At 49.4% G+C, this 13,431-nt stretch overlaps 1 protein-coding gene across 1 annotated transcript in view; it reads right to left on the minus strand.

Moving 5' to 3' along the window:
- Positions 1-8,099: 8,099 nt before the first annotated feature.
- MTUS2 (microtubule associated scaffold protein 2) overlaps positions 8,100-13,431 on the minus strand; it is a 210,944-nt gene continuing 205,612 nt past the window's right edge. The window contains exons 13-14 of the mRNA XM_068395195.1: positions 9,760-9,857; positions 8,100-8,316 (exon numbers count right to left, since the gene is read on the minus strand). Coding sequence (XP_068251296.1) covers positions 8,100-8,316; positions 9,760-9,857 — 315 coding nt within the window. The remainder of the gene's footprint in view (positions 8,317-9,759; positions 9,858-13,431) is intronic.

Below are 13,431 nucleotides of genomic sequence, written 5' to 3' on the forward strand. Positions count from 1 at the left end.
AATGAAGGGTGACGTGCAGGTCTGGCGGGGCTTGCTTTGGAGGGGAGGAGGAGGAGGAGTGCCGCTGGTTTCCATGCAGAAGGCTCCCCTGCACGTGTGCCTCTCAACACCCCTCCCCTGGCAAAGGAAGCCTCTTCCCTCTGGCAGAAACAGCATCTCTCTTTCCAAACCCTTGGATAACCTTGCGAGATCCGCTGGGCCCAACTTTACAGGCAGGTTCCGTTTTTTCCTTCCCCTTCCCAAAAAAATTGCACTTGTTCAAGGCTAAATCTGTACATACACAGCGAACCAACGCTTGCTGCCCTCCCAGCCACCTCCCCTTGCCACGGGGCCGCCAGCCTGCGGGCACACCAGCATCCCAAAAGCGAGCTGAAGGCAGAGCTGCCTCGCTGGTGCCATCAGTTGCTCTGCCCGCTGCCGCTCGCCTCGTGGTTTATAATTCATTTCCCACTCCAGCAGCAATGCCTCCCCCATAGACCCCCCCGGCCTGCCTTATGCTCTGTGTTACAGTCGCCGGTGGGGTCCCGTGCGGTGTCTGACACCCAGCTGCAAACCAGGTGATCCAGAGCAAGAGCCAGACCTCGATTTTTCTCAGGGTATTTGCTCCTGGCTCACGCTCTGAGACGAGAGGTTCGTCCGAGACCCGGCAGGCTCCAGCCGGCGAGAGGCACCTCTCCTCTCAATGCCGCGTGGGGTGGTGGTTTCAGCGGAGTGACTCGCGTTTTCGGGACAACGGTGGGAAGCAAAGGGTTCCCTTGCATCACGCCGTACCTTCCAGCTGGGCTGGGCGCAAGGAGGAGGAGGAGCCGCTGGCAGATGGTGTGTCAGCAAAGCTAGTGCGACTTTGGGGCATGTCAGTAAAGGGTTTTTTACTGACCAAAGCCATGAAAGAGTCTGTATATTTTTATTTTTTAATTATTAAGCAAAATGTAAATACCTTTCTGTTGTCTGTTTGATGGTCTATTTTCCTAATGATTTCTCAGAGTTTCTTACGGGCATGATAAATAGTTTTAATGCTTGTTCTGCAAACAAATCTATTTTTTATCTTTTTTATCTTTGTTTTTGGTTTGATTTTTTTTTAACTGTGTTCATGTAGCGATTAAAACCTTAAGTTTTAAAATGTGAACCTTGCCCCCAGAGCACAGCGCGGGTGTGCAGCAACTTTTTATCCTGCCAACGCTGTAAATACTTCTCCCCTGAATGACGCTTTTGGAATTTGGAAATTCTCTTGTAATGATGTGGTACAGCATTAAAACATTTTTTCTCGATACCCAAATAAATGATGCCTATTGTTTGCCCTCATTTGCAAGCCTGCCTCTGTTTTCCAGCTTGTTCCAACATCTGCCAGCTGTCCCAATCTCTGCAGGAGAGCACTTGCCCCCGTCTTTGGGTTTGCTGAGACTGGTGGGACAATATGTAATTTGGGGGATTTGCTGTGGGCTGGGGTCTGTGCTTAGTGCTGAGCAGCTTGTTGCTGCTGACATTGAGGTGAGTCTCTCCCTGTTTTGTAGTACCAGTTCAGGTATTAGGTGGGACTTCATGAGTTGGCCTAATATTTTTTCTCCTGGAGAAACTGGCTGCTCATGGCTTGGATGGGCATATGCTTCACTGGGTAAAAAACTGGCTGGATGGCCGGGCCCAAAGAGTTGTGGTGAATGGAGTTAAATCCAGTTGGCAGCCGGTCACAAGTGGTGTTCCGCAGGGCTCAGTGTTGGGGCCAGTTCTGTTCAATATCTTTATCAATGATCTGGACAAGAGGATCAAGTCCACCCTCAGTAAGTTTGCAGATGACACCAAGTTGGGCAGGAGTGTTGATCTGCTGGAGGGTAGGAAGGCTCTGCAGAGGGATCTGGACAGGTTGGGTTGATGGGCCAAGGCCAACTGTATGAGGTTCAACAAGGCTAAGTGCTGGGTCCTGCACTTGGGGCACAACAACCCCATGCACCGCTACAGGCTTAGGGAAGAGTGGCTGGAAAGCTGCCTGGCGGAAAAGGACCTGGGGGTGTTGATCGATGGCCGGCTGAACATGAGCCAGCAGTGTGCCCAGGTGGCCAAGAAGGCCAACAGCATCCTGGCTTGCATCAGCAATAGTGTGGCCAGCAGGACTAGGGAAGTGATCGTCCCCCTGTACTCAGTACTGGTGAGGCTGCATCTTGAATACTGTGTTCAGTTCTGGGCCCCTCACAAGAAAGACATCGAGGTGCTGGAGTGAGTCCAAAGAAGGGCAACGAAGTTGGTGAAGGGTCTAGAGCACAAGTCTTATGAGGAGCGGCTGAGGGAACTGGGGTTGTTTAGTCTGGAGAAAAGGAGGCTCAGGGGAGACATTGCTGTCTACAAGTACCTGAAAGGAGGCTGTAGTGAGGCAGGTGTTGGTCTCTTCGCCCAGGTAGCAAACGATAGGACAAGGGGAAATGGCCTCAAGTTGCGCCAGGGGAGGTTTAGATTGGATATCAGGAAAAATTGCTTCATGGAAAGGGTTATCAAGCACTAGAACAGGCTGCCCAGGGAAGTGGAGTCACCATCCCTGGAGGTATTTAAAAGACGTGTAGATGTGGTGCTTAGGGACATGGTTTAGTGGTGGACTTGGCAGTGCTAGGTTAACGGTTGGACTTGATGATCTTAAAGGTCCTTTCCAACCAAAATGAGTCTATGATTCTAAAATTTACCCAGGTGGTGTAAATTTTGCTGACAATACAAAATCTGGTTGTCTCAGGAAATTAGGACTGCATAAGGAATGAGGAGTTCTGCTGGTGGGCTTTTCCAGGGCAGGGTCTGCAGGACAGCACTGAGACCACCAGGCAGGAGTCTCTCTGTCCCCTGCCACCACCTGCTTCATTTGCAGCCTGCTGGTGCATCCTGCAATGAATGAGGCAGTGGCCCACGAACGCTGCTTGCCTTCTCTGAGTCCTGGTCCTTCCCGCAACTGCGTCTGTGCTACACGAGCCAGGGGCCTGGTGAAAAATCTTTCAGGAGGACGTTATCAATCACGCACATTCCCGAGGTGGGACGTGCCCAGGCCCCTTTCTAATCCTTGTGACAAAGCATGAGGAACTGGGTGCCCTCTGAGAGGGCAGGGTGAGGGGAGGGGGTGTTGTAATGTGGGTGACCAGCACATTACAGAGCGTGCTTGTTTGCTGCTGTGCCTGAACCACCGGCAGAAATGTTCCCCGTACTGCGTGCTGAAGCATGACACCTTAATAAAAACATTGCAGCCCACGATCCCTGGTCTCCTGGGAGCCCCAGCCGTACAGGAAGCACCCTTAGAAATGAGCCCATGGGATTTTTGATCTAATTTATAGCATGTGAACCCAACTGACCAGCCCTGCTGCCAGAAGGCTAAGTGGCTGCGTAGCTTCAGTCTTTACCGTAATGGGGCAACCCTTTAATGGGGTTTTGCTTTGTTTTCCATTGATTCCAGTTTCTGTGTGCACAGACATACAGAAAACACTGTAGGACACACTGTCTTTCATATGCATCAGCCCATATGTGCGCTGGCGCATGTATTTATTATCAGGAATATATTACACTTATCTGTACATCATAACTGAAATAATACAAACTCTTCCTGTAATCATTAGCCACATAGTAAATGGGACCACAAGACTCCTGCTGCGTGGGAAACTGTACAGAGGCTCATCAGCGTGTCCACGGGACACAACCACCATCAGTGCAGAGACGTAAAATACCTGATTTTGCACTTGATAGTTTTTCCTTTCCTCTCCCCCACCCACCACCACCGCAAGTCTTTGCCGCTGTGCATCTGCCGAGATACCCTCTTGGTGCCGGCAGCTGTGGGAGGTCCTGTCCCAACGGGCCAAACGGCGCTTTCCTGCAGACAGACAGAGCTTTCCTGCAGCTTCCCCAGCTCTCCGTACCCCCGGCTCGCTGCCGGCCCTCCTGCCATCCCACGGCTGTTACCTACTCCCGGGGCCGGCCTCTGGAGCCCCGTCAGAGCAACTGTAAGCTGGTTTTATTGCCGCTGCAGCCTTCTGCATTGAATAAAGATTAACCAAATCAAACGTCTCCTTTTTAAAGACATAAGGGCAATAAAACCCAGCTCAGCGCTGGCTGCATTCCCTCTCCTGCCAAAGGCCACCCTACCCTGCAAAACAGGAAAGCCCCTGCGGCAGCCATGGTGTTCGGGAAGTCTCCAGTCCTCTGAAAGCAAAAGCTTTCCCTTGCTTGTCTTTAAGCTGGGAAGGCCAAGCTCACCTTGCGTGGTCGCAGCTGCTGGGCGAGAGCAGGGGTCACCGGCTCGGCCATGCACTCAGGGGTTTCCATCCCCCTTCACACCTACTCCAGCAAGCAGAGGCAAGGAGGGACAGGACAGAGGAAGAGTGGGAAAAGGAATGACCTTTTTGGGGGAAAAAGTCCGTGTTTCTGGGCTTGCACCAGAAGGAACCACCCTCCACACCCCCGCAGGGATGGGCTGCTGGGTCCCTTCTGGTCAGGCAAAACTTCCTGCAGTGATCGGTCAGGCCCCAGAGGCCAAGGAAGAATCCAGTGAGAGGCAGGATTGGGAGGCAGAAGTTAGATGGAAAAGGGATTGGCAATGACACCAAATGATGGAGCTGGGATCGGTCCCAGTTTTCCCACCATAAAAGCCTCACTCCCAATTCCCTGCTGGAAGCATCTCTTGCATATGAATTTAAACCAACAAAGCGATAAGGAAAGCACCAGAAATAGAGAGAAAGAACAAATAAATTAAAAAAGGATGGGCTCAGCCAGCCCATCCCAGGCCAAAAATATGCTCTAGTGTGTTTAGCATGGAGAAGTTTAGATTAGCATCATGGTAACAACTCTGGTTGTATCATCTCACCCATTTTTAAAAAGGGTAAAAAGGAGGACGCTAGAAACTACCGACAAGTCAGCCTGACTAACCTGGTGGCCTTCTATGATTGAGTGACTGTCGGTGGATAAGGGATGAGCAACTGATGCCATCTACCTGGACTTCTGTAAGGCCTTTGACACAGTCCCACACAACATCCTTGTCGCTAAATTGGAGAGAGATGGGTTTGATGGATGGACTATTCAAAGAATAAGGAATTGACTGGATGGCTGCATCCCAAGAGTTGCAGTCAATGGTTCAATGTTCAAATGGAGATCAGTAACAAGTGGTGTCCCTCAGGGGTCTGTACTGGGACCAGCAGTGTTTAATATCTTTATTAACTGAGTGCACCCTCAGCGAGTTTGCAGATGACACGAAGCCAAAAGGTGCAGCTGATACTCTAGAAGGAAGGGATGCCATCTAGAGGGACTTTGACAGGCTTGAGGAGTGGGCCTGTGTGAACGTCATGAAGTTCAACAAGGCCAAGTGCAAGGTCCTGCACCTGGGTCGGGGCAATCCCCAGTTGGGGGATGAAGGGATTGAGAGCAGCCCTGCCAAGAAGTACTTGGGGGTACTTGTGGATGAAAAGCTGGACATGAGCTGGCAACATGTGCTCGCAGCCCGGAAGGCCAACCGTATCCTTGGCTGCATCAAAAGAGGCGTGGCCAGCAGGTCAAGGGAGGTGATTCTGCCCCTCTACTCCACTCTGGTGAGACCTCACCTGGAGTACTGTGTCCAGCTCTGGGGTCTTCAGCACAGGAAAGACATGGACCTGTTGGAATGAGTCCCGACGAGGGCCACGAAGATGATCAGAGGGCTGGAACACCTCTGCTATGAAGACAGGCTGAGAGAGTTGGGGTTGTTCAGCCTGGAGAAGAGAAGGCTCCGGGGCGACCTTATTGTGGCCTTTCAGTACTTAAAGGGGGCTTATAAGAAAGATGGAGATTACCAGGGCTTGTAGTGACAGGACAAGGGCAATGTTTTTTAACTGAAAAGTGGGTAGGTTTATACTGGACATAAGGAAGAAATTCTTTACGATGAGGGTGGTGAGACACTGGCACAGGTTGCCCAGAGAAGCTGTGGCTGCCCCTCCCTGGCAGCGTTCAAGGCCAGATTGGATGGGGCTTTGAGCAACTTGGTCTAGTGGAAGGTGTCCCTGCCCATGGCAGGGGGGGATTGGACTAAATGATCTTTAAAGGTCCCTTCTAACCCAAGTCATCCTATGATCCTATGATCTCATTGTATCAGAATTGTATTGGTGGGATGAAACATGACAATGCAGGAGGTATCGCAGGTATCTGTGCATTTAGCGAGTATGAAAGTGATTAAAATTGTACTTGGCAAGGAGGGGTTTTGTGTGCACGTGTGTGCTAGGTATCTATCCTACTTTCAGGTTGCACTTGCTGTACACACTAAAATCTAGTAATGCATTTCAACAGTAGCAGTTGGTGTGGCATGATCTATTCTAACAAGATGCTCAACCTACTCAGTATCACAGTATCATGCAAAAGCTGCTACAAAAATAAATTTATCTAAAAAAGGAGAAAAAAAAATCACCTTTTTTTTTTTTAAACGCTGTGGAACAGGCCACAGGCGCTTTGACGGTCATTGAAGCTGTATCTACGCTGCAGTCCGTGAATCCTGAGTACTTCCCAGGAAAGCTGAAGTGCAGCTCCCATCCGAGCAGAACGGCAGGGCTGTGCAATGCCATAGGAGAGCCGCCCTCCCCGCAGCACTCACCTACCGTCTCCCGCTTACTTCGACCCCGGTGCTCAAAGCAGGAATGCACGCAGGAGCTTTGCCCAAGGTGCATGGAAAAGCATCCCACAGATCTCTTGGGGTGTTTTAATTATGCTCAGGGATATTTTTTTCTTGCTAGCAGTGCAAGCCCTGCAGCCCATCCCACCCCAGCTGCTCCTTGGCCTCGCCACCCCCTCGGTGGGGTCACCCCAAGCCTGGGTGAATTTTTTTGCTTCTAGACAGAGAAGTTAAAGGTAGTTTAGCCATTCTTTTCCATGAATCTCAAAAGTGCACTGTAACTTTGGGTAAGCTTTAGCAATGTGAAATAATATATATATATGTGGAAGGAAAGAAATTCTGACCTCATTTGCGCCCATGCAGTCCGCTGTGCTCTGTGTGGTGTTTCAGATGGGAGGAGGCTACAGCCCTAGTAGGTGCCAGGTATCTCATCCTATTACTGGAAACCTCTTGGCCAGCAAAGGTCAAGGACAAGCAACTTATTTTCTCCTTTTTACTTAGGGGACTTGAAATAAATCAAAATGGACAGGAACCTACAACCAGAGATTTTGATTGTATCCAAACCGCGACAAGGTAAAACAAGGTAAGATCTAACTAGGATTTGAAGACACTAAAATTGAAACATATTAACCAGTAACCTCTATCAAATTTGCTAAACCCCTCAGGTTTCTCATCTCTAGCCTATATCTCCACTTAACAATATCCACGCTAAGAGTTAAAAAGCAGTGAATGGTATGCGTATCTCATCTGGTGTTCAATGCAAAGGTGATGGTTTTGAAGGCAGTACTGTCTCAGAATTTCAAAATCGCTGGTGTTCATGTTACATAGAGTACCACTTGGTGGTCATTTGGAAGGCGCTTCTACTTCTGTGTAATTTTCTTCTAGGTTGGGTACAAATATTCCTGGGAGGCTAAACAGAAATGCATTTCGTTTAGATACAAGTCTTAGGCACGAGTTAGAAAACTGCTGACTGTAATGAAAATATATCAGCACTTAGTAGTATCCAATAATATAAAAAATGCAATTCAGAACATCTTCAATGTCATATATATGTGTGTGCGTCTATATATAGGTATAAAGGTACAATACGTATGTGTATATAAACACAGACACATAGACAGAAATATTCACAACTTGAACTGTATTTGTAACTAACCTGAAATACTGCAGCAAAAGTTCATTCTGATGAACCATTAATATAGTATTTTCCAACTTTTGGCTCTAACCATAGTTAAAATGTTAACACATCAAACTAAACATTTTGCTATCCTAACCTTCTGCTCTCCTAGCTTTTTGCTATCTTTTTTGCTACCCTAATCACCATGTCAGAACCAAGAGCTCCTGTGCGGGGACTATAAGAGTACCCTGCCTAGGGTAAAGCTATGCAGCTACTGAGCATGCTTGCAGCCACGAACGCTGGGCTCCTGTTGATGGTCATACTTCCTTGGATGGTAACATTTAGCAGATTGGAAACGCATAAGAGGCAGGGGACCTTCGGCACGCAGGTGTCAAATCATCGCCGCAAGGTTCTGACTTTTGCTGGAAAGGAGTTCCCTGATGAGCAGCGATAAAAAGAAGTGGACGACGAGGGTGGGGGTTTCACGGGGCTCGCGGCATCTCCCTCCTGCAGCTTCCAGAGGAGCTCTTCGTTAGTCCTGCTCAGCTTCTTCTTCTCCTCCACTTCTTTTTCAACGTATTCTTGAAGATTAGCATTCTCCTCTGACAATTGCCTGGAGAGGGAAGCAGGACAACATGTAAGGTGCACTAGTACAAAGATGGTGGCATTAACGTAGCCAGCGCTGCACAAGAGGCAGGGCGAGGCAGGACCTCGAGCACCTCCCTCCATCCCATCCCATCCCATCCCATCCCATCCCATCCCATCCCATCCCATCCCATCCCATCCCATCCCATCTACCTGCCCCTAGGGCTGCAACTGAGCTGCCCAAGCTGGGGCACAGCTGTCCCCAGGTCTCTTCACTGCCAGGCAAGAAAGGCATCTCCACAAGTCACAGCTGCCCCTCAGTGTCCGACTCTGTCTCCAGATGTACCCATCTCTGCTCAACACCTCTCTAAGGCAGCTCAGCTGCCAAAGCTTAGATGGCAGGTAGCTGCAATGCAGAGGCCAAGCACCGAACCAAGCACCCTGGCTGCTGTCAGAGGCGTGGAGAGAGACTGCCACTTCCAGACCACAATTCATCCAGCTCAAAAGCAGGTGTCTCAAACTGGTCTGGTGAACCCGACCTTAAAAATTCCTGGTTTTCCTCCGCAAGCACAGAAAAGCCCACCTCAGACAATGACATGTGTGTTACAGGTATTTACAGTCAGGTGAGATGAAACATAATCCTCACCCCAAGATGAATGTCAGTACAAGCAATGCTGCTTTTTTAAAACATCTACATGCAGGAGACAATTTTTTTTAAAGGCTGAATCATTAATAAAGGAGACACTAGAAAGACAAAAACTAAAATTAAATCAGAGACGAGATGCTGAAGCTTTAAAAAGTCAGCTAAAAATTAAATTGCATTTTAGGCCAATGGCATCATTTCTGGCAACAATCATAGCTAGGCAGCTGGTGTGTTGGGACAAGTTCAGCTCTAGCATCTCCCCCTGGTACCCCTTCTGCCTGGCTCCAGCTGCGGTCTCTTGCCTTACAGCAGACTAGAAACTCTCTGGGACAGAGACTGTCCTACCCTTCCCTATACCACCTAACACAAGGAGCCTTGTCACCCTTGTCAGGTTGTGACAAGGGTGCAAACAGATAGTGCAGATGAAAAAACCTACCTAAGGACAACCCTGCCTGGGTGACAGTGACATCGTTAGGATGTGTCTCCTGAAACTGCCCCAATTCCCATCCTTGTTACCCACTGACTAATGGGTCTCAGGGCACTGACACTGAGATCAGAAGCCACTGGCAACTTTGCTCTCAGCAGCATGATAAAATCATGGAAACACACAGATATGTGGCCTTCCTTATGTTAAAGTAAGCAAACCCAATATAAAAAGGATTTTTTAATAAAACAAGCAGATCAGGACACCGATACACTTTCAGGAGGAAATAAGTTTTTCCCTTCTGAAATAAGTTTTTTCCCCTTCTGAGATAAGTGTCAGCCTTGGGCAGTTAAGATCTGCAGTCTCCTTTCAAGCTCAGACAGATGGCAAATATCAGCACAAACCTTGTTATGACAGTATTTTGCTCAATCCTGGCTCTGAGTTCTTCATTCTGCTGTTGCAGCATGGTGATTTTTTCTTCCAGTTTTAAATTTTTTTCAGCCTGCAACAAAAGAAGGTTTGTTAAGTTTGAAGTAAGCCCAACAAGCGACCCAAGAGGATTTGTTCCTTCTCTTTATTTGTTCCTAGAGCAACTTCTAAAATTTGAGGATAGATGGAGGTGGCCATCTTGACTGCAGCTGAGACTTAGAGGTCTGACTCACACCACATCACGCTGGTTAAGTAAGTCGGGTCATCAGCAGAGCATTGAGCAGAGGTGGAGCTGAACTCGCCCTTACTTCTGAGGAGGAGGGTCTTAGTCTTGTCCAGTGTAAATAAAACATCTTCCTTGCTGGTGCCCCCACAACTTTCATCCTACAGGAGCCAGCATTACCAGCCGTTGTTCTTGGACAGGGAGCTGGTGGCACCTGGGGAGCATGGAGATGCCCAGCGTGGAAAGGACACTGTGGTGCTAGTGGTCGGTCTAGCGATGGAGGAGGAGTGTGATGTGGTATGAATGATGTGCATCATCCAGCTCAAATAACCTCATCAGACATAAATGTCTGGTGTGCAACCTCTAGGATTATGATTCCCTGGTTATGGGGACAAAAGAGTTACCCACCACAGCAGATTACTCCCAGCAGCAGCCTTAGACTGCTGCTGCATTCACATGAGGTGGGCTGCCCTTTGGAGACACTGCTCTCCACTGCTGACAGTGTCGGCTTAAGTGATAGGCTTAAACTAGACATTTATTCTATGATCTAGTGGCAATTACAGAGACTTGGTGGGACACCTCGCATGACTGGAATGTGGTCATGGATGGCTATGTCCTGTTCAGGAAAGACAGGCCACTAAGGAGAGGTGGTGGAGTTGCTCTTTATGCGAGTGAGCAGCTAGAATGTATTGAGTTCTGTCCAGGGGCGGATCAGGAGCGAGTTGAGAGTTTGTGGGTGCGAATTAAGGGGCAGGCTGGCAGGGGTGATACTGTTGTGGGTGTCTATTACAGGCCACCGGATCAGGATGAGGAGGGTGATGAGGCCTTCTACAGGCAGCTGAGAGCAGTCTCGCAGTTACAGGGCCTGGTTGTCATGGGGGATTTCAACTACCCTGATTTTTGCCGGGAGGCCTACTCAGCCAGCCATTCTCAGTCCAGGAGGTTCCTCCAGTGCATTGATGATAACTTTCTGATGCAAATGGTGGATGAGCCAACTAGGAGAGGAGCGCTGCTGGATCTTATCCTCACTAACAAGGAGGGTCTGGTTGAAGCAGTGAAGGTTGAGGGCAGCCTTGGTTGTAGTGACCATGAAATAGTAGAGTTCAGGATCTCATGTGGCAGGAACAGAATAGCTAGCAGAATCACAACCCTGGACTTCAGGAGGGCCAACTTTGGCCTTTTCAAGCAATTGCTAGGGGAAATCCCATGAGACAGGGTACTAGAAGGTAAGGGGGCCCAAGATAGTTGGTTAGCATTCAAGGACTGCTTCTTCCGAGCTCAAGATCAGAGCATCCCAGCAGGTAGGAAGTCAAGGAAGGGTACCAGGAGACCTGCATGGTTAAACAGGGAACTGCTGGGCAAACTCAAGTGGAAGAAGAGGGTGTACAGATCATGGAAGGAGGGGCTGGCCACTTGGGAGGAATATAAGTCTGTTGTCAGAGGATGTAGGGAGGCAACTAGGAAAGCTAAGGCCTCCTTGGAATTAAACCTTGCAAGAGAGGTCAAGGACAACAGAAAGGGCTTCTTCAAATACATTGCAGGTAAAGCCAACACTAGAGGCAATGTAGGCCCACTGATGAATGAGGTGGGAGCCCTGGAGACAGAGGATAAAAAGAAGGCGGAACTACTGAATGCCTTCTTTGCCTCTGTCTATACTGCTGGAGGCTGTCCTGAGGAGCCCCAGACCCCTGAGGCCCCAGAAGAAGTCAGGATAGAGGAGGAATCTGTCTTGGTAGATGAGGGCTGGGTCAGGGACCAATTAAGCAACCTGGACGTCCATAAATCCATGGGCCCTGATGGGATGCACCCGCGGGTGCTGAGGGAGCTGGCGGAAGTCATTGCTAGGCCACTCTCCATCATCTTTGCTAAGTCGTGGGCAACGGGAGAGGTGCCTGAGGGCTGGAGAAAAGCGAATGTCACTCCAGTCTTCAAAAAGGGCAAGAAGGAGGACCCCGGTAACTATAGACCGGTCAGCCTCACCTCCATCCCCGGAAAGGTGATGGAACAACTTGTTCTTGGTGCTGTCTCTAGGCACATCAAGGATAGGGGGACCATTAGGGGCACTCAGCATGGCTTCACCAAGGGGAAGTCATGCTTAACCAACCTGATAGCCTTTTATGAGGACATAACCTGGTGGACAGATGATGGTAAAGCTGTGGATGTGGTCTATCTTGATTTCAGTAAAGCGTTTGACACGGTCTCCCACAGCATCCTCGCAGCTAAACTGGGGAAGTGTGGTCTGGATGATCGGGTAGTGAGGTGGATTGTGAACTGGCTGAAGGAAAGAAGCCAGAGAGTGGTGGTCAATGGGACAGAGTCCAGTTGGAGGCCTGTGTCTAGTGGAGTTCCTCAAGGGTCGGTACTGGGAGCAGTTCTATTAAATATATTCATTAATGACTTGGATGAGGGATTAGAGTGCACTGTCAGCAAGTTCGCTGATGACACCAAACTGGGAGGAGTGGCTGATGCGCCGGAAGGCTGCGCAGCCATTCAGAGAGACCTGGACAGGCTGGAGAGTTGGGCGGGGAGAAATTTAATGAAATATAACAAGGGCAAGTGTAGAGTCCTGCATCTGGGCAAGAACAACCCCATGTATGAGTACAAGTTGGGGACAGACCTATTGGAGAGCAGCGTAGGGGAAAGGGACCTGGGGGTCCTAGTGGACAGCAGGATGACCATGAGCCAGCAGTGTGCCCTTGTGGCCAAGAAGGCCAATGGCATCCTGGGCTGTATTAGAAGGGGTGTGGTTAGCAGGTCGAGAGAGGTTCTCCTCCCCCTCTACTCTGCCCTGGTGAGGCCGCATCTGGAATATTGTGTCCAGTTCTGGGCCCCTCAGTTCAAGAAGGACAGGGAACTGCTAGAGAGAGTCCAGCGCAGAGCCATGAAGATGATTAAGGGAGTGGAACATCTCCCTTATGAGGAGAGGCTGAGGGAGCTGGGTCTCTTTAGCTTGGAGAAGAGGAGACTGAGGGGTGACCTCATTAATGTTTATAAATATGTAAAGGGCAAGTGTCACAGAATCATGGAATCACTCCACAACCTCTCTGGGCAGCCTGTTCCAGTGTTCGGATGGAGCCAGGCTCTTCTCAGTGACATCCCTTGACAGGACAAGGGGCAATGGGTGCAAGCTGGAGCACAGGAGGTTCCACTTAAATTTGAGGAAAAACTTCTTTACTGTAAGGGTGACTGAACACTGGAACAGGCTGCCCAGAGAGGTTGTGGAGTCTCCTTCTCTGGAGACATTCAAAACCCGCCTGGACGCGTTCCTGTGTGATATGGTCTAAGCAATCCTGCTCCGGCAGGGGGATTGGACTAGATGATCTTTCGAGGTCCCTTCCAATCCCTAACATTCTGTGATTCCGTGATTCTGTGATTTAAGTTACAATTAAGTGAAATGGATCCTATCCCAAGCGTAGGTAGCTTT

This window comes from Nyctibius grandis, chromosome 2 (assembly GCF_013368605.1).
Source record: "Nyctibius grandis isolate bNycGra1 chromosome 2, bNycGra1.pri, whole genome shotgun sequence".
Taxonomy (NCBI): Eukaryota; Metazoa; Chordata; class Aves; order Nyctibiiformes; family Nyctibiidae; genus Nyctibius; species Nyctibius grandis.